Source organism: Prunus persica, chromosome G8 (assembly GCF_000346465.2).
Source record: "Prunus persica cultivar Lovell chromosome G8, Prunus_persica_NCBIv2, whole genome shotgun sequence".
Taxonomy (NCBI): Eukaryota; Viridiplantae; Streptophyta; class Magnoliopsida; order Rosales; family Rosaceae; genus Prunus; species Prunus persica.
The window spans coordinates 14,380,640-14,401,475 of record NC_034016.1 but is presented as its reverse complement, the minus strand read 5'-3'; the positions used below and the strand labels follow the sequence as shown (position 1 = coordinate 14,401,475).

Below are 20,836 nucleotides of genomic sequence, written 5' to 3'. Positions count from 1 at the left end.
TAACCCATACATATATCTCGTATTGTTTTGAAAAATTGTCATCCAATGAAGATGATCGGTAAATTATGATGTCGACTAAACATAATCTTTCATGACTATCACCAATGCTAATGATTATTGTTTTGGTAATCCTATGTTAATTACACAGTTGTAAAAGGACAATGAATTTATCTCAAACTCAACAAGAAGAATGCAGTTCGTGACAGGTATTTATTAACATGGACCCATCCGAACAAACGCATGCAATAATAGGAGGGTGCTTGTACTTCTTATAAATCCCTTCCTTCGACTAAAACTTATATGCAACGAGATGTATATTCATTTATATATATCCATTGTGTTATGATAAGAAAGTATACACTTCATGACATGTAAGTTTCTCTTTTTTATTCTCCCATACATATTTGTGCAACTAGACACAAAAAAGCCGTCCATAAAATGTTAAACATCACGAGAAATAGACAAGCAGTGTCCCTAATGACAAGTCATTACTTGCTCTCAGAAATATGCTCAAGAGAGCAGCCCCAAAGGGCCATACCTTGTAGCTTTTTCCCTATGGTCAATTCCCCTTCAATTATGATCAAATCCAATAGACTTTTCTTTTTCTGTTCCTACAATGACCATTTTAACTGCAAACCTAAAAAACCAAAGAAAATTCAATGATTCAATCCATATATGTAGGCCTTGATGGTAATGTATTTTCTTTTTCTTCCTTTTTTTTACCAATTAATGATATGGTTAGAATAATAACACTTTCTAGGATTTGATATATTCTGTTCCACTCTGAACAATCCATCCAAAACAAAAAAAGTAAAAAAGGTAAAGTCCTCACAATGATGGTTGTGACTGAGTTCGATCAAGAGAGAGGCTGTGGATTGCCAAAGTGGGTTTCCAATCTCATGGAAATTCCCACTTATATATTCTTTTTGTTTTTGTTTTATTTATTTATTTTTCCTTTTTGACCCTTCATCAACTTTGTTGTTTCTTAAAGGGTCCTCAACATTATTCATTCCAAGTTCAAGTGACTTTGAAATTTCATCCCCCATTATCCCATTATGGAACTTCAATGAGTGGGTTCCCCACTACATGACATTGTGAGGGAATAAACAATCTCTCTTTCTCATCAACATGTTTTTGACATTTGGACACACATTTGACCTCCTATAATATAAACTAACATTTTCGCGCCTAATCAATGCCACTTAAAAATGAAGGAGAGGTCACCTACCTGCACATAAAAACAGTTCTGGATTAACCACTCTAATTACCCTTTTGCATTTGTAATTACATGTTTGGAGATCTTGTGCATGAAGCCATTTTTGCCAAATAGTTTGGTAGTATTTTAGGTATGTATGAGAAGCTTACATAAAACTTTTAATAATAATAAGAAAATGCTTTATGCATCCTTCTTATACAAACGATATTCTATTTGAATATAATTTAAACTATATGGAGGGGAATTCGAACTCGGGTGTAGAGTGAGCACATCCGTTTTAACCAACTTAGTTAAGCCCATATCTACTGATGTAAGAAAAGAAGAAAAAAAATGTACCCTTCTTTCTACCAAGGATGGAGACTAATTAGAGATTTCTAGGTTATAATTTTTACTTTTGCAATTCTGAAATAAAGTAGCATTAAAGTGAATTGGGTTGTCACAACCAAAACCAACCTCATTGATGTTGATTTTAGACTTGTTTTGCAGTTCTGAGTTCTGACCTCTCCGCAGCCTTACCCCATAAAATTAATCAAAAGACTACCCTACTGATGAAAATGATGAACATTAAAGTTGAAGACCCATGATCATAACCCCTTCTGAAAACAACCACTAGTATTAGTTCCATCATCTTCTTCAATGAATGACTTAAAGCTTATTTGAGCTCATGTCCTTTTGATTCCAACCCCTTCTGAAATCATATTCAACTCTTCTGAAAACAATATCTCCATATTTTGCAGAACATTTACCGTTCACCTACAGCAACTGTTCCACTACTCTTGTGCATGAATCTCTCTTTATTATTAACTAAGTTTTCAAACAATGCACAAAGCCAGCTAAACTACACATCACAGCCTAGTTGTAAGCCCAAAGACAAATCAATGGTTACCCATATATTGATTATAGACTAATGCTCTCTTGTCATATTATTAAAATATGTTTTTTGTCTTTAAATGTGGTTTAGATTCACAGTCTGACAAAATAAATATCAATTTAATAAACAATAATGCCAATATATATGAGACCCATGTGTATTAGAGAGGTGGTCAGTAAAAATGGTACAAATAAGCAATGCCCATTTAGCAAGAGAAAACATTATTTGTTTTTCAAAAAAGAGGTGCAAAGATGGTGATGTTTGATTATGATCGTCAGTGCAGAGACAAATGCTATGTAGAGGTCGAATTACAATGTCCCCGTTATCACATTTGTTACGTCCATATTGCACATTATAGTAATTTCCATTAATATTTTCCACTTTCACACAAAATGGTCATGCTAGGGGGAATAGAAAATATCACTTGGAAGCCAACTTAAATCCAGATACATTGGTAGTTTTTTCTACCAAGAAATTCTAACCGCTCTCTCTTTCTGTGAGTTTTAAAGGAAAACTCCATAGAGGAGGGAGGCGAAATAAGTGTCACTGCCCCTCTTCCCCTTCCTCTCTTCTTGTCTTTTCCTTTTAGATTAGTGAATAAGTCTAATGGGGCGTTTTGAATAAAATAATTCTTTGTGGCGGTTTCTTCTGAACCATGGTTATATTGAAGTTCCTCATCACTCCTTTTAGTCTATGTTCTCAATTAAATCTTGCTCCCAAAATCCTCTCCCTAACACCGCTCATGTTCTCTAAATTGATTCCACATTGTCTTTGACGGAGGTTACTGCAAATAACCCAATTGTTCTTTGGCAAGGTTGTTGTTTTTGTTTATTTGTTCGCTTTTATGTGCAAGTAGATTGCTGGAAATCATATTTTAAGATCGTCTAAGCTCATGAGTTGTTTTAGGATTTTGGTTATGTTGGGTTTATGGGTTTTGTTTGGATTTATGGTTAATTGTGTTATTGTGGGCTAATAATTTTAGTGCGGCTTTTGTCTGCTTTAGTTTTGCTTTTAGCATGTTAGTTTGTTGCCCTCTCGGGATTGATATTTTAGATGTCTTATTGATGTCTTTAATTGTACCGTTGAAGTTTATTTAATGAAATTTTTATTTGATAAAAAAATAAAAAATTCAGATACATTGGTCTACCATCTAGCAGCGAGTGAAAGCCAACCCCAACCACAACCACAAGAAAAGAGGTGAAGGGAAGCTAACCACAAAATCAAAAAGAGGTACTATGTACCCTCTTCATTAATCACATAATGGTCCATGAAGGAACATTTTCCCAACTGCCAACCTACCAAAAGATTTAGACAGATTTGGCTCTTGATCATTGTATTTTTACATGGGGGTCATGATTCCATCCTATGAGTTCTACATGGTTATAGCTAGGGACTAGGGTTCGTCCTTCCAATCACTTGAGGCATGAGCAAAGAGCACACATGGTGTAGGCTATGCCATACCCATGGTCGTGAATTTGTCGACAAGTTAGATGAAAATGGAAAAATTTGATAGAAAATTCACTAAATTCCAAAAGAGTTAAGTTAGAGAAGGCCTAACAGACTGACCCATTTAAATTGGGCCTTGTCAATCAATCCATACTAGTTAGAGGCCCTCCCAAAAGAATAAGAAATACAAAGATCCATAAATCATTTAACCCTTTGTGTATGTTTTCTACCACTGTAATGAGTAGTTATAATGCGGGGTTCTTAATATCTATTCGATTAATTTTAGAGTTATTATTACATGAATGAATTCTTTTTTTTTTTTTTTTTCCCCAAGTTAGGAAGGAGAATGGGAATTTTCTCACACACAAACTGCCAAGATTCGATCTTAAGACCATTTTTCTAGAAGTTAAGGCCATTTTTTACTGAGTTGACTCTATCGGCATTGTAAGGCTGAATTGAATCCCTCAACATAAAGCTCTCATTTTAAATGCTCCGTTTTCTAGTGTTATGGGCCTTGGGCTACATATAGCTTGTTGAGTAAAAGAAGCAGATACAATGCATTGCTTGGGCCGCTTTGGCCCAATGTTATCGCCTGAGTTACCGCAGGGAGTTACTGCTGAGTAAATTATCACCACACGCATCCAAGTAGGACAGTAACATCAAAACCCTAAACCCTAAAGCGCTCTTTAAATTTTTTTTTTTAAAAAAAACCAAAAAACAAAGGAACCCTAAAGCGCCCATTATAAAGATTCTCGCTCCGCCTCATCTCTATATTCTCGCTGCCGCCTCATCTCAATAGCCGTTTGCTCACAACAACAATCGCAGAGATGGCACCTCCTCGAGGTAGAGCAACATATGATTTATCTGTGTAGTCTGCTGAAAATACATTTTATTTGGTTGGTTTGGTTCTTCTGAATGGTTTGTTTTTTTGTTGGGTAATTTGTTTTCAACAAAATATAAATAAAATTTCAGTTCTTTACTATACACTCTTCATTTGGGTTCTTAGTTTCTGAGTTGTTTTTCTTTTTTGAGTTTATGGTTGTTATTGTTGGGAAGTTTCACCAGCAGACCTTATAGTTTTGTGGGTTTTGTGCAGGTCGTGGTGGTAGCGGTGGCGGATTCAGGGGCAGGGGTGATGGAGGGAGAGGTGGAAGAGGAGGAGGCAGGTTTGGTGGTGGTGGAAGAGGCGGTGACAGAGGTGGTAGTGCCTTTAAAAGCCGTGGCGGAGGACGTGGTGGTGATCGTGGAGGCCGTGGAGGAAGAGGCCGTGGTGGTGGAAGGGGAGGAATGAAGGGTGGAAACAAAGTAGTTGTCGAGCCTCACAGGCATGAAGGGGTGTTCATTGCCAAGGGTAAAGAAGATGCTCTTGTAACCAAGAATATGGTGCCCGGGGAAGCTGTCTACAACGAGAAGAGGATATCTGTTCAGGTCGGTTTCTTTCGTTAGTTTTCTTATTTAAATGCCTTCAACACAATTGATTTTCAAAGCAATAGCTTTACGGATGACTTATTGGTTCCTGCTGTGTCTTGCAATTTTTATTTTCATGGTTGTTTAATGTAATAAAAAAATTTGAAGTTCACCTTAAAGTGCATTTTCTTCCTTTCAGAATGAGGATGGAACAAAAGTTGAATATAGAATTTGGAACCCTTTCCGTTCTAAGTTGGCTGCAGCTATTCTCGGTGGTGTTGATGACATATGGATTGTAAGTTTTGATTCCAGGTTTTCTTCCATTCTGTTCTGTCTATTTTCTATCCATGATTTTGAGTTTACAATCTCTCTGTTTCTGTATGTCGATGAAGAAACCTGGTGCTCGTGTTCTCTACCTTGGTGCTGCTTCTGGCACCACAGTGTCTCATGTGTCTGACATTGTTGGCCCTGTAAGTGTTATTTTTAATACTGCAGTTCTTAAATTGGTTAAGCTGATAATAGATTCTTATAACTGCTGTTGTTTTTGTAGACTGGAGTTGTTTATGCAGTGGAGTTTTCTCACAGAAGTGGCAGAGACTTGGTAAACATGGCAAAGAAGCGCACAAATGTTATACCCATTATTGAGGATGCCAGACATCCAGCTAAATATCGTATGCTTGTTGGCATGGTTGATGTGATATTTTCTGATGTTGCACAACCCGATCAGGTTTGTTTCTTGCAATTCTTGTCTTTGCTAGTAGCCAACTTTAAATATGGAGAGACTCGGGGTGGTATTCTTTGGTTGAGCTGGTGGCAGAGCCTTTTCTTAAGGCTTTTGCAAGTTCAAGGATTTCCATACTTCAGGGTTTGTTCTTTTAGCTTATTGATTTACTAATTCATATCACCTGTGTTGCATTTGCTATTATCTGAGTTGGATTTTTATGTTTTCGACAAAGCATAATTGTTTTGTGTTATCTTTCACGCATGTGATGAGTTAACTCGGATTCCCCTTCAGGATGTCATGTATGATGTGAGCTCGAGTTTTCTGATGCGTAATGCGTTTGTCTTTTGAAATGCCTTTTCTGTTTGTGTCTTTTTCATCGGCTCAGTGTATTAAGACAATCTTTTTTCATGCTTATTCCTTTTTTGCTTACAAGGCTTTGTATGTACTTGTTCTACCCATTCTTGTTTTGGAACTAGATACTTGTTCTACTCATTCTTGTCATGGCTCAGTGCTATGAGTCATGCATTTATTTATTATTATTTTTATGCCCCTTCAATGTATTTGTTTGTGTTTACTACTATATTGAGCATGTGACGAAGTACTCGGATTCCCCTTCAAGACATAATGGGTGATGTAAGTCGAGTTTCTGATGCTCCTGATGTCAAGTAGTTGATTTTGTGGTGTTGCTTGCCTTATCATTCTCTCTCTCTCTCTCTCTCTTTTTCTGATAGCCTGCACGCCAATGTTATGATGGTGTTGGCAAGGCACTTGGGGTTGAGGCCTTAGGCTTTACCACAATATCTTACCACTGGTTCTCCTAGCTCGCTTAAGCTATTGCATCTGAAGATTGTTTGCTCTCTTTAATGATTTTGCAGGCTAGGATTGTAGCATTGAATGCGTCGTATTTTCTCAAGGCTGGAGGTCACTTCGTTATCTCAATTAAGGTTTGCTTTCAAAATTCTCAGTAGTCTTTGTCATAAGACATGAAGTCCCTTAGCCTACTATACTGGTTTAAGTCAAGTTAGATGGTGGAAAGTTGCCTCTCGCTGCATAGTCCAGTGTTTGATAAATGTAATTTGTCATTTCAGGCCAATTGCATTGATTCAACCTCGCCTGCGGAAGCAGTGTTCCAACAGGAGGTGAAGAGGCTGCAGGCAGATCAGTTTAAGCCTATGGAACAAGTCACTCTTGAACCTTTTGAGCGCGACCATGCTTGTGTTGTTGGTGGCTATCGTGTACCGAAGAAGTCAAAAACTGCTGCTTAGAATTGTTGGCCATGTATAATATGATCACCCATGAGCAGCATGGCTTGATAAGTTTTCCTTTCTAGTTTTTACTACTTACTAGTTAGAGTTGCCTTTTGTGTAGTTCTGAACTCGTGGTCAACGTTTGAGACATTTTTGGTTTTTATAAAATGGTTTCGTTTCATCATTTGGTGGAATGCAAAATTTGTTGTATTAATGTTGCATTAGAATGCTCGCCAATTTTTTCTCTATTATGTTTCCGTTGTGCATTAGGGTTTTGTGCGCATAATGATGGTAATTTTTTGGCTGAAAGCAGTTAAAACAAATTGACAATATTGAAGATGAAAGAGAACCCTGAAAAGGGGAAATCAGATAAACCAGTTGAACGAAATTGACAGGTAAATTCTGTACCACTGGCCGGCAGGTAAACTCTCCTGCCGGGAACAAATCATGTTGGTTTAAAATTGTGTCAACACAAAAATTGGAAGAGCACCCTGCAACTCTAAAACATGACTTCCAGAGAATTTCAGGCCAATATAAGCAGGGAGATTTTAGGTACTAAGGACTATCTGGTCTGAGGAGAAACATGATAACTTCTTTTAGGATCAAGTTCATATACTGTTAACTATCTTCTCATCTTCAACGTCTCCCCTACTTCATTCACTCCGAAGATTGTTCAACCTGCCAAGATAAAAAATTACGATTATTGCCTTTCACCAGGAATGCTGAAGTCCTTATTGATTTTTCTAGCAGATTTTTAACTTGCCTCCTTGTTCCAAAGGGTTCTATGAAGCACTATCAAAAGAAGCAACGTTTGAAGAGCAGTTCCACATATCATGCCTCCCCAAATTCCCTACAACAATGAACAAATGTTGGTATTAAAACTAGCTGGACAAAACAAAGATTAGAGAACGGGAAGATGAAAGAATCTCACAAAATTTAGCTGTGGAACTGACACTGAAATGTTTTACCTTCACTCCCTAGTTTGCTTTATAACCAAGAAGGAACCCAAGTGGGAGGCCAAAAATGTAATAACCAACAACCCAAGTTGATCTAAGCCACCAGTCCTTGCCATCCACCTCCAATAGTACACCTGAAATCATGAATCCAGTAAGAATTAAAAGGGGAAGGGTCCTGCATACAGAGAGGGAACTAAGGATAAGCCAAGTAACTCAATCGATACCCGAAATCAGGACACTATTAAGAAGAAATAGGCTTAGCTTTGCAGCAGCTTGTTGCAATTCCTTGCTTGTGAAGATGGCAGAAAAGTAGTCTTTGGTTATCAAGACGACAATCATGCAAACCATTCCAATGGCCAGAGACCCAAGGACTGTCACACAGAAAGCGTATTTAGCTGCTCTTGGACGTCCCAATCCAAGTTCATATAAATAAACTAATAAATTAGTAAACAGAAAATGTCAAGTTGATGTAGTCCTTTTTGTGAATGTTTGCATGGATGTTTGGCTAATAAGGTTAATAATTTAACGTAGGAAGACAACGAATGTTTGAATGCTTGATTAAAAACTTCTGTTACAAAAAAAAAAAAATGGCACACGCGTACTCATAGAGTATTATATCTTTAAACTAGATAACAAGAATTAACAATCATGAAATTATCAACTATACTTTCTCAAAACTTGCATAACAAGTCTTGTTATTTGCTCAAAAAACTAATTAGAAAGGCTCCATAGCCAGAAGATCAGTAATGCCAGCCACGATACATTGGGAAGACGATGAACCTCATCAGTCCTTCATTACAATGATGGCCGTCGTGCTCGCCGCAAGCGAAGTAGTAAGGCTTCCACTTCTTGAGCACAAACTCAAAGCCTTCTCCTCCTCCTTGTGTCTGATTTCCAACCATCCTAGCTTGGCTTAAGTCACAGTTCATGAAGCTCCAAGGGTTTTGAAACAAGTACACGCTGTGAGGACGTGTGGTGTCATTTGGGGGATCATACTTGAAAACTGCAAGTTCATCATGGAGAAAGGGTTTCTTATAGTGAAGCAAATTGCATAAAAAAAAGTTATTATAATTATAACAAATATAAGCGAGGAAACTTTCTGTTGCTAGACATGTTATGTTATCAGATTGTCAATATCCTTAGTAAGCTAAAGATGAAAACTCACCTAGAGTATCCTTGATGTAAAATGGGCCATTCTGCAAAGCCCACTGTTTGTAGTTAAATCCGTAATGCCAGTTTTCTGACCCACCAACTGTGATTTTGTTGGGTCCTTTGGTCTCGTTAAGGCCATGGTTGAAACCCCAACCAGTGTAGTTGCCTTGTTGCCAATCCTTATTGGCTAAGCCGACTGCCAGCATTGAAGCAATTAGCACCATTGCTAGGGCTTGTGCAAAATAATGGGAACCCATCATTCACTTCCAAATGCAACTCAAGGAGAAGGAAGAGAGAGGGAAATTAAGAGGGTTGAGAGGAGGAGACTTAAGAATGAGATCATTGTGAATTCAAATGTTGGCGCTGGGTTCTTATGTAGGCAGATTGAGTGGTGCAAAACGGCCTAATGACCCCTTTTCAAAATTGGCGGGTACGACGAAGAAAACATGATGTTAATTTGTAATGCTTCTTATTAAATTCAAGTCTCCCGAAGTCAGTCCTCCACTTTCCCCTCTCTAACCTCAATTTCATTCCCTTTTAATAAACAATTCTTTTGATTCAAGGGAAGAAGAATGTATGAATTAAACTCTATTCAACGAATGTAGAGAGATGAAAGTACCATTTGAATTATAAGTCATTACTTTCAACAAATTGTTACATTTGTAACTTGTAACTTGTAACACATATTGCAAAATTTGAAGGGGAAAAAAAAACAAAATGCAAAATCCTAAAAGAGGTACCGCAAATCGACCTCCCTAAGAGTAACTCCAACTACTGCAGATGTGGTTAGAAGGTCAGCAAATTTTACCGTACCTCTTCTTCACAGAAAATATACATACCCAAAAGTACACTTTTGCTTTGTACATTTGAAACATGCATTAGAGAGGCTCTAATGAAGTTTAATTAACAGTATAAAAACAAATATCCTGCAATTTCGTTGAAATGATATGAAGAAAAATGAAGCAAAACAAAATTTCTAAAATTGAATGAGATAGGTGAATGATAGTGGAGGGAATTTTCTCCATCAAATCTAGACGGAGTCAACCAAATGCAAATGGGCTATCCTTTTTTACCATTTCTTTTGAGCATAAAAGTTTATTTAAATATGTTTTTAATGTGAAATGGAAAATTAGGCATTGTTAACCGAACTAGAGTTAGGAAAATATGTATTGGATTTAGGGAAAAACTTTGCCATACAATTGTGTGACATGACGATGACATACAGAAATAAATAACCACTGTGGAAGATTCTTGCTAGCTAACCATGTTCAAGACTTTGCAAATTTGGACTGAGATCATCATACATGTTCAAAAGTTGACATAGCATACATGTTCGAACAGATGCTTCAACTTGGCATGGCTTAGCACTTTTTTAATATATCAATTTGTTGAAATGTAGATATGAGTAGATATGAGTTAGGTCAGTTGGCTAAGGCGGTATAATTAGAGCATCATGCTAGAGAACTTAAACATCCTTGTACAGAATCAAGCTTTTTTTTCCTTTTCCCAAAGGCTCAAGGAAGCTAAAGAACAAAAGTTGCAAACTCACCTAGAGTGTCATTGATGTAAAACAGGACATTCTTCCAAGCCAATCCAAGAACTGCTGTCATTTAACAAAATAATTAAAACTTCATCCTGAATGGATAATGCTCGAAAATGAGAGTATTAATATCTCCGTTTGAAACCTCTAACCTGTTCTTCAATGTTTGGCTCGCCTGTTCCATCACATTCTGCAACAAAGAAATACAGATAAGCTACCAAGGGGACTGAGGATAGTTGAAACAAAATATGCAAAAGTACAAAAATAAAACTAATGCATATCATCATCAAAGCCATTGGTGTTCAACATTATATTTAAAAATCAGATCAAACAAAATAAATATACAAATACATAGTATGGGTGGATTTAGACTACTTCTGCAAAAGTTTAGCGTAGCAAGGCGATGGTTTATAAACTTGAATATAGTGACTAAGACGGGAGACAGACAGGAGGTACCCGTGCCCAATAAGCGACCCTCCCCTCCACAAGTAAGACACCTTGTTGTGGTATTCATTGTCTTGCTTTCACCTCCTTTTTTTTGGTTCCTGCTAAGTCTAGAAGAATCTTCCCAGCGGTTCTTTCCAAGGAGAAAAACACGATGCTCAGATACCTCTACTTCTGTAACACCTTCTTTCACAAGTGTTTGCTGGACCTCTGAAATTTCTGTTGCAGAAGTAACTGCAGTCCATTTGTATCTTCCTAAACAACAGAACCCACGCAACCATTAGGAGAATTACGATGTTTCAGCCTATGTAGTGGTTCGCTATAGCTTATACGAACACGATCATGTTGCTAGCTCAAGGCCAACCAGGAGAAGAAAATCAGTTTACAAATATAATCAGCTTCATTTATTAGTATCCAAATAAGTTACGGTGTGTTACCTGTTACCACAGCACATTACGTCACTTTCATATTGTATTTATTTGCATGTTAAGTGATTGTCTCGTGAACTGGAACCAAGAAACCTCATGTCTGAGTTACTGAAAATAGAGTCGGAGCTTCAGGTTCGTTTCTCAATTAAGTAACAGAGCTTCTTGGTTGGTACTTAGTACTGTTTGCTACAATTCTTTACAATCTGGTTGAAGAAAATGAAGGCTTAGTTCACTTCAAATTGAACCATCAAATGAGTTTTTGGCTCCTCTTGAGGAATGCAAGTAATGACTTACCAAACCATTATGTTCAGTTCCAAGTGAGGAATGATATATTGGTACTGAAACTTAAAACATCAACGGCTTCCACTTAATAAAGGCTAATGGTATGTCGTCAGAAGGCTATACCTTTGTTATCCAGACCCTCAATTTGTGCTGCCGTTCAAGAAGTTCTGCAGTCATTATGCCATCTTGAGGGGCGTCTAAGGAGGCCTGTCAAACAAGATATTACAAGTTGACTAACATATATATATTTCGCGTTGTGAAATTTTTGTTCAACTTGATGATTCTGAAATTTTACTCTTCATGCATTATACATAGTAACATCTAATGATAATTGAAACTTACTTGCCAAGTCTTGACTTGACAGCACGTTCGGTCCCGCTTGAGTGTTGAGAGTTAAGCTGCTTACTAGTATGGAATCAAGCTGCAGAAGTTAATCCTGCAGATTGACAGTGAATAGGATGAAGAATCGAAGGAGCTGAGGAACTTTACTTTTTTAGTAATAGCCGTTACAGATTATGTTAACGGCTAGTTTTCTTACTATTTTAGGAAAGTCTACAGCTGTCCTTCCTTAGCTGTCCTAGATTTTCTGTTGTAACAAATTCTTATCTAGGGTAAGAATTTGAGCCTCCAATGACCTGTGATTGGCTGGAGATGAGTCATTGTGTCCTAGTTTTTAGGATATGTTTTTTGGCAGCTTGTGTCATGCCTTGTGTGTCTGTTGCTGGCTCTGCTGCAATATAGCAGCAGGCTGATAACATTCTCATTTACTCTCTCTCTTTTTGGATTCTATTCAATATAGCATACGTTGCTAGAGAAAAGGTTTTTACTTAGAAAACTGTAAAAACCAGAAACAATATATCTATGCCAAATTCTAACATGGTATCAGAGCTCTAGTCTGATTTTCAGAGAAGGGGCGTGAGCTGTGAGTAATCCTTTACTGGTTGGTTCACTGAAACTCACATAAAAATGGTGGGATCAGGATCTGCAGGGGGAGATCTACGAACTCCACAGTTCAATGGGGCAAACTATGATTTTTGGTCAGTAAAAATGGAGACCATTCTCATAGCCTATGATTTATGGGATGCAGTGGAGTTTGGAATACAAGCACAGCCGGTTATTGAAGAGGAAGTAGTTTCTGGAAGTGAAGAAGGTGAGACTGAGCAAATACCAGAGGAAGCACCTACTATCTCCAGAGAAGATAAGATCAAAAATGCCAAGGCTTTGAGTCTTATTCAAGGAGCACTTACAGATGAACTTTTTCCTCGCATCAGAAATGAGAAGACTGCAAAAGGTGCTTGGGAAATCCTGAGAAGAGAGTTCAGGGGAGATAAAAAGGTAAGAGCTGTGAAATTACAAGCTATTAGAGCTGATTTTGAGTATTTAAGAATGAATGATGTTGAATCTCTGGATGACTACTTGGCTCGGTTTTTTGAAATAGTAAACAACTTGAAATCTCTAGGAGAAGATGTAACAGAGAAAAGGATTGTTCAAAAACTGTTGATGAGTCTAAGTAGGAAGTACAAGTCCATAGTGTCTATTATTGAAGAAACCAGAGACCTTGACACTATTAGAGTTGAAGAAATTCTTGCTTCTGTCAAAGTCTATGATAAGAGAGAAGATTTGCATGATGAAAGAGATAAAATGGCAGGAACTGAGAAGGCTTTCAGCAGTCTCAGAATTGGAAATAATCAAGCTTCTGGAGCTAACAAGAGTTCTCAGGGAAAGTCAAATCAAAAATGGCATGGACAGAACAAAAAGGGCTCAAACTGGTCTCAAGGTGGAAACTTTAATAGCAATAATGGCTCTGGAGGGAATTGGAACAACGTTTTTGATTCTCAAAACAAACCTGGCAGTAGCAGTCAAGGTGGGGTGAAACCACAGTGCCAAGTGTGCCAAAAATATCATTTTGGTGTGTGCAGATATAAAGGAAAACCTAAGTGTGGAAAGTGCAGTCGATTTGGTCATCTAACCAAGGACTGTGAAAGTGGTAAGCAAGTTGCAAACTGTGCAAAGGAGGAAGAGGCAATCACAGGAACAATGTTCTATGCTTGTCATGCAAGTTCAATTGCATCAAGCAAATCTGTGTGGTTTGTTGATAGTGCCTGCAGCAACCACATGACCTCTCAAGAGGCTTTATTGATCAATCTTGATAGATCAGTGACCTGCAAAGTGAAAATGGGCACTGGTGATCTTGTTCAAGCCACAGGAAAGGGAACACTTGTAGTTGAAACAAGAAAAGGGAGAAGATACATACATGAAGTGCTGCTTGTTCCTGGCCTGGATGAGAATTTGTTGAGTATAGGACAAATGATGGAGCATGGTTACTACATCCTATTTGGAGACAACTATGCATTGATATGTGATGACAGCAGCCTTGATAATGTTGTTGCCAAAGTTGCAATGGCAGGAAATAGATGTTTCCCACTATCTATGGAGTCTATCTGCTCAATGGGAATGAGGGCAGCAGTACAAGAAGATCCATGGATTTGGCACAGAAGGTTGGGTCATTTGAACTTTGCAAGCATGAAAAAAATGCAGCAAACTCAAATGGTGTTAGGCCTGCCTAATTTCTCAGAAAAGGAAGGAGTATGTGAAGGGTGTGTGTATGGTAAAAGCCACAGGGAACCATTTGAAAATGAGAAGCCTTGGAGAGCTACCACTCCCCTTGAATTGATACACACAGATGTATGTGGCCCAATGCAAAATGAGTCCATTGGAGGAAACAAATACTTCATCACATTCATTGATGACTTCTCAAGAATGTGTTGGGTATATTTTCTCAGAAATAAGTCAAGTGTGATAAGTGTGTTCAAAAAGTTCAAAGCTTTTGTTGAGCTACAGAGTGGATTCAGCTTAAAGAAGTTAAGAAGTGACAGAGGTGGAGAATACACTTCACATGAATTCCTGGAGTTTTGCAGTGACCTTGGCATGGAGAGGCAACTAACTATTGCCTACTCACCTCAGCAAAATGGGGTTGCTGAGAGAAGAAACAGAACCATCTGTGAAATGGCAAGATCAATGATGACTGAGAAGAAAGTTCCTTTAAAATTCTGGGCTGAAGCAGTTGGTACTGCAGTGTATCTGCAAAACAGATGCTATACCACTACTATTTCAGATAAAACACCATTTGAAGCTTTCACAGGAAGAAGACCAGGTGTAAAACATCTGAGAGTGTTTGGCAGCATCTGCTTCAGTCACATTCCATCAAACCTTAGACAGAAGTTTGATGACAAAGCAAGCAAAGGTGTCTTTATGGGTTATGGCAGCTGTGAGAAGGGTTACAGGATTTTTAATCTTCAAACTGAGAAGATTATACTCTCAAGAAGTGTTGTTTTTTATGAGAATAAATTCTGGAATTGGGAAAGCAAGCAAGATGAATCTGTCCCAATGCCTCTCATCTTTGAAAATGGAAATTCAGAGACAAATGAAGCAGAAATCTCACATGAAATTCACAGCATTGATTCACCAAACCTGAATCATTTAAGCTCAGATGATGAACATGTTTCTGAAAACAATGGCAGTGACACCAGTCAAGGCCCAACTCCAACTAATACACCAGTAAAGTTAAGAAGTTTGGAGGACATCTATGCAAGATGTCACATGACTATTATTGAACCTGAAACGTTTTATGAAGCTATTGAAGACAAAGCATGGAAGGAAGCAATGGAGGCTGAGATTGAAACCATTGAAAAGAATGAAACTTGGGAGCTGGTGGAAAGACCCTCGGATAAACCAGTCATAGGAGTCAAATGGGTGTTCAAAACCAAGCTAAATCTGGATGGAACAGTACAAAAACACAAGACTAGGCTTGTAGCTAAAGGGTATGCTCAGAAACCTGGAATTGACTATAATGAGACCTTTGCTCCAGTGGCAAGGTTAGATACAATTAGAACACTGATTGCACTTGCAGCTCAAAAGGGTTGGAAGTTGTTCCAATTAGATGTTAAGTCAGCCTTCTTAAATGGAGTACTTGAGGAGGAGGTTTATATTGAGCAACCAGAAGGGTTTGAAGTGAAAAAGGCAAGTCAAAAAGTCTATAAACTGAAGAAGGCTCTCTATGGTTTGAAGCAGGCTCCCAGAGCCTGGTACAGTGAAATAGACACCTATCTTACAAGCTGCAACTTTAAAAGAAGCACTAGTGAGGCCACTTTATATACCAGAACAGATGAAGAAGGTAAACTGATTATTGTCTCTATATATGTTGATGATATTGTCTATACTGGAAGCAGTAATGCACTGCTCAGTGAGTTTAAAAGGGACATGATGCAGAAGTATGAAATGACTGACTTAGGACTCCTACATCATTTCTTGGGGATGGGAGTTCTACAAACTGAAAAAGGGGTGTTTATTCATCAAAGCAAGTATGCAAAGTCCTTGCTTGTGAAGTTTGGTCTTGAGGATTGTAAGCCAGTAACAATTCCTCTACCCACTGGTGAGAAACTAAAGAAAGTTGATGGAAGTGACCTGGCTGATGAAGGTTTGTTTAGAAAAATAGTTGGCAGTCTGCTGTATCTAACTGCAACTAGACCTGACATAATGTTTGCAGCCAGTTTGTTATCAAGATTCATGCATAGTCCCACAAAGAAGCATATGGGAATTGCAAAAAGGGTTCTTAGATACATTCAAGGCACTATCAGCTATGGCATTGAGTTTACAAGGGACAAGAATGCTGTCCTGATTGGTTTTTGTGATTCTGATTGGGCTGGCAGTGAAGATGACAGTAGAAGCACATCTGGATATGCATTCAGTTTTGGCAGTGGAGTTTTTTCTTGGGCTTCTGTCAAGCAAAACACAGTTGCACTGTCAACTGCAGAAGCTGAATATGTCTCAGCAGCTGAGGCAACAGCTCAAGCCATTTGGTTGAGGTTTGTGTTGGATGATTTTGGTGAAATGCAATCTGATGCAACACCACTGTTTTGTGACAACATGTCAGCAATCTCAATGATCAAAAATCCTGTTTTCCATCAGAAAACAAGGCATATAAATCGAAGGTATCATTTCATAAGAGAAGCTTTGCAGGAAGGAGTGATCAAGATGAATTTTTGCAGAAGTGAAGAACAGTTGGCAGATATTTTTACAAAAGCTTTGCCCAAAGATCGATTCAATTTTTTGAGGTTGAAGCTTGGAGTTAAACCAGTAAGTAGCTTAGGAGAGGCTGTTGAGAGTTAAGCTGCTTACTAGTATGGAATCAAGCTGCAGAAGTTAATCCTGCAGATTGACAGTGAATAGGATGAAGAATCGAAGGAGCTGAGGAACTTTACTTTTTTAGTAATAGCCGTTACAGATTATGTTAACGGCTAGTTTTCTTACTATTTTAGGAAAGTCTACAGCTGTCCTTCCTTAGCTGTCCTAGATTTTCTGTTGTAACAAATTCTTATCTAGGGTAAGAATTTGAGCCTCCAATGACCTGTGATTGGCTGGAGATGAGTCATTGTGTCCTAGTTTTTAGGATATGTTTTTTGGCAGCTTGTGTCATGCCTTGTGTGTCTGTTGCTGGCTCTGCTGCAATATAGCAGCAGGCTGATAACATTCTCATTTACTCTCTCTCTTTTTGGATTCTATTCAATATAGCATACGTTGCTAGAGAAAAGGTTTTTACTTAGAAAACTGTAAAAACCAGAAACAATATATCTATGCCAAATTCTAACATTGAGAAGCTGGAAGACTCCATGTCTTCCTCACCCGAGTAAAATCCTAGTTTTTGCAATGCTTCCTGTCAAATAACAGGAACATTATATTAGAACAAGTCGAAATCACAAATATTACATCCAAAAACGAAGCGAGCACTAGAAAAGGAAAGAACCACACAAACCCAGTTACAGAAAAAGAAAAGAAACAAAAGTTAACAACTTTCTATACTAAAAAGAAAGTTAATACCCCCTTGTAAGTTGTAATGAACTGTTTTCAATTTGCCAAATTTAAAAGTACCATTTTATAATTCAAAGACAACACTAAATCATAAACAAAACACAAGAAATGAATGATAGACTCCGAAAAATCAAAACACAAGAAATGTAATGAACTGTCTCCGCTATCAGATTTTTCTCCGTTAAAACCTGCAACAAGCCGGCGATGTTAGGCTAGGCGGGCGCTAGGCGGGGGCTAGGCGGCTGGGCGGGCCTCCTAGGCGGGTTGGGTCTTTTTTCGGTGCCGAACCCGTAGGACGAAGCAGCCGAAACCGAAGAAAACCAATCGAAGCTTGAGTTTGATAGAGAAGCGAAATAGCTGACTGCGAGTGCGAGCTTCGTGTTAATATTTAAAGAGTATAGCCGAACGGCTATACTCTTAAAATATTATAATATATTAATATTAAAAGAGTCTAGCCGTTCAGCTATGCTTTTAAAATATTCGAATGTATTTAGAAAGTATAGCCGTTCGGCTATACTCTTTAAATACATTTTTGTCATATCATTTTAGGGTTTAGGGCTAAAATACCACTTTAGCCCTTTGGGCTAGAGTTATTTCTTCAATTATTTTATTTATACAAGCGATATTGGGGAATGAAAATTTAAATTCTTTCTGATACCTCCCATTTTAATGATTTCCAGCTATTAGCCCATTAGAAAAGAATAAAAAAAATAAATTTTATTTATAACAAATAATACAGGTTAAACCCATAAATACAACAACAAAATTAGGGATCTGCCAACATTTTTTGGATCAAAAAATGTTGAATTTCATAGTATAAAATTACTTGTGTAGGAATTTACTTTTTAAAATGTATCCATCGTAATTATGAACTAAACCCAATTATAGCCTTTTTTTCTCATTGCACTTGACAACCCTTCTCTTCTGCTATGAGATATATTAGTCCACGATGTATTTTATGTAGATGAAAAATTGGAAACAAAACAGTCTAACGAGACAACGAAGAGAAGTTCGCAACTCTGTTTCGAAATAAATTGAAGGTAACATAAATCATATGACATTGATATACAAACCATTCTAAATGAGAATTCAAACAACATGTGTTAGATGAGAATTAGCATCTCATTCTTAACTCATCTATAATGATCACAAAGCCCTAAAATATATGCATGATGGTTGTTGCCCACATCGACATATGCACCCCAAAACAAAGCTACAAAAATATAGGAAGTATCAAATAGTTGACTTAAAGGTAGAGATAACAATCTCAAGGAAACAACATGGTTTATAAATATTGAAGCAAAGATTAGGAATTTATAGGAGGAGAAGAAGAAACTATAAGAGCATGCTTGCTTGAAACTTGGCAACCCCTTATGTTTTTCAATGAATCGTCTTCTAGGACGTTCTTCAAATCACTTAAATTCAAATTTGAATTAAATGATTGTAATTTTAGTGTTTTCTTGAAACACATTGGTCTTATTTTGTTGGTCACAATTAAAAGTCTTAATGATTTTTAATTTGTCCAATTATTTACTTCAAAAAAACGTATGAGTTCAGATCATTGAAATAAAATTTGTAGTGAAATTGGAAAGTTAATGACGTGGACCTATCATCATCCTTACAAGTTGATGTAGTCCAATAGTATTGTGGATACGGAGTCCTTGTTGTGAATATTTGCATGGATGTTTGCCTATAAGGTTAATAAAAGTAGGAAGAGAATGTTACACAAAAAAAAAAAAAAAAAAGACAATGAATTTTTGATTGCTTATATATAAATTCTGTTACAAAAAAAAAAAAAAAAAAAAAAGCACACGTCTGATATAATGTATTATATCTTAGACTAGTTAATTAACAAGAGTTAATAATTATGATATTATCAACTATACTCTCTCAAAACTCGCACACCAAGTCTTGTTATTTTCTCAAAAAGTAATTAATAATAATGAAAATTAGAAAGGCTCCATTGCCAGATGATCAGTAATTCCAGCCGCGAAACATTGGGAAGACGACGAACCTCATCAGTCCGTCCTTACAATGGAGGCCGTTGTGCTCGCCGCAAGCGAAGTAGTAAGGTTGCCAGCTCTTGAGCACAAACTCAAAGCCTTCTCCGCCTCCTTGTGTCGGTTTTCCCACCATCTTGGCTTGGCTTAAATCACACTTCATGAAGCTCCAAGGGTTTTGGAACAAGTACACGCTATGAGGACGTGTGGTGTCATTTGGTGGATCATACTTGAAAACTGCATGTTCATCATGGAAAAAGGGTTGCTTATAGTGAAGCATATTGCATGGTAGAATTAATGTATTTACGACAAATTTAACTAAAGGAACTTTATGTTGCTTGATAGTTTCACATGTAATATATGTTATGTTATCAGATTATCAATATACAGATTATTTTTGTAACTGAGCAACTTATAGATATCCAACTGACAATAGAAGGCAACATTTCATATGTATAATTAGAGCATGCAGCATGCTAGTGAACGTAAGCATCTTGAACAGAAACATGCTTTTTTCTTTTCCCCAAAAGGCTTAAGGAAGCTAAAGATGAACAAAAGGTTGCAAACTCACCTAGAGTGTCATTGATGTAAAATGGGCCATTCTTCCAAGCCCATTGTTTGTAGTCAAATCCGTAATGCCAGTTTTCCGACCCACCAACTGTGATTTTGTTGGGTCCTTTGGTCTTGTTGAGGCCACGGTTGAAACCCCAACCAGTGTAGTTGCCATGTTGCCAATCCTTATTGGCTAAGCCGACTGCCAGCATTGAAGCAATTAGCACCATTGCTAGGGCTTGTGCAAAATAATGGGAACCCATTATTCACTTTCAAATGCAACTCAAGGAGAAGGAAGAGAGAAGGAAATTGAGAGGGTTGAGAGAAGGAGACTTAAGAATGAGATTGTGAATTAAGATGTTGGCAATGGGTTCTTATATTAGGCAGATTGAGTGGTGCAAAACGGCCTAATTGACCCCTTTTCAAAATGGGTGGGTAAGACAAAGAAAACATGTTAGTTGTAAGCTTAAGTCTCCGTAAGTCAGTCCTCCACGTGTGTCTCTTTTTCCCTCTCTAGCCTCAATTTCATTCCCATCTAATAAACAACAATTTTCATACAAGGGAAGCAAAATGTAAGAATTAAACTCCATCCCTCGTATGTATAGAGATGAAAGTATCATTTTAATTATAAGTCATCACTTTCAACAAATTGTTACGTTGTAATACATATTGCAAAAAAATTGGAGGAAAAAAAGAAACAAAG

General features: G+C 37.5%; 3 protein-coding genes, 1 long non-coding RNA gene and 1 pseudogene across 4 annotated transcripts; 1 reads left to right on the top strand and 4 right to left on the bottom strand.

Moving 5' to 3' along the window:
• On the top strand, positions 4,243 to 7,142 carry LOC18767580 (probable mediator of RNA polymerase II transcription subunit 36b). The gene is made up of 7 exons (XM_007200296.2): positions 4,243 to 4,376; positions 4,630 to 4,961; positions 5,140 to 5,235; positions 5,333 to 5,410; positions 5,491 to 5,667; positions 6,540 to 6,608; positions 6,753 to 7,142. The coding sequence occupies exons 1-7, from the start codon at positions 4,361 to 4,363 to the stop codon at positions 6,927 to 6,929; spliced, it is 945 nt and encodes a 314-aa protein (XP_007200358.2). The 5' UTR covers positions 4,243 to 4,360; the 3' UTR covers positions 6,930 to 7,142.
• Positions 7,569 to 8,326, bottom strand: LOC109950885 (annotated as a pseudogene).
• Positions 8,487 to 9,353, bottom strand: LOC18766497. Its single transcript, XM_007201032.2, has 2 exons — positions 9,033 to 9,353; positions 8,487 to 8,870 (listed from the first exon to the last, which is right to left on the bottom strand). Exons 1-2 carry the CDS (start codon positions 9,277 to 9,279, stop codon positions 8,608 to 8,610), a joined length of 510 nt encoding a protein of 169 aa, XP_007201094.2. The 5' UTR covers positions 9,280 to 9,353; the 3' UTR covers positions 8,487 to 8,607.
• Positions 10,642 to 17,681, bottom strand: LOC109950689. Its single transcript, XR_002272993.1, has 6 exons — positions 17,362 to 17,681; positions 12,056 to 12,091; positions 11,837 to 11,920; positions 11,441 to 11,634; positions 11,016 to 11,258; positions 10,642 to 10,749 (listed from the first exon to the last, which is right to left on the bottom strand). It is a non-coding gene; the product is annotated as an uncharacterized LOC109950689 (long non-coding RNA).
• On the bottom strand, positions 19,352 to 20,465 carry LOC18767990. Its single transcript, XM_007201530.2, has 2 exons — positions 20,153 to 20,465; positions 19,352 to 19,818 (listed from the first exon to the last, which is right to left on the bottom strand). The coding sequence occupies exons 1-2, from the start codon at positions 20,394 to 20,396 to the stop codon at positions 19,556 to 19,558; spliced, it is 507 nt and encodes a 168-aa protein (XP_007201592.1). The 5' UTR covers positions 20,397 to 20,465; the 3' UTR covers positions 19,352 to 19,555.

Bases quoted from the DNA above. Each gene is read 5' to 3' on its own strand.
- LOC18767990 (XM_007201530.2), bottom strand. From the start codon at position 20,396: ATGGGTTCCCATTATTTTGCACAAGCCCTAGCAATGGTGCTAATTGCT. The intron at 19,819-20,152 runs GTGAGTTTGCAA...ATGAACATGCAG, and splicing joins TTACATCAATGACACTCTAG to TTTTCAAGTATGATCCACCA.
- LOC18767580 (XM_007200296.2), top strand. The intron at 5,668-6,539 runs GTTTGTTTCTTG...ATGATTTTGCAG, and splicing joins ATGTTGCACAACCCGATCAG to GCTAGGATTGTAGCATTGAA. The intron at 6,609-6,752 runs GTTTGCTTTCAA...TTGTCATTTCAG, and splicing joins ACTTCGTTATCTCAATTAAG to GCCAATTGCATTGATTCAAC.
- LOC18766497 (XM_007201032.2), bottom strand. From the start codon at position 9,279: ATGATGGGTTCCCATTATTTTGCACAAGCCCTAGCAATGGTGCTAATT. The intron at 8,871-9,032 runs GTGAGTTTTCAT...ATGAACTTGCAG, and splicing joins TTACATCAAGGATACTCTAG to TTTTCAAGTATGATCCCCCA.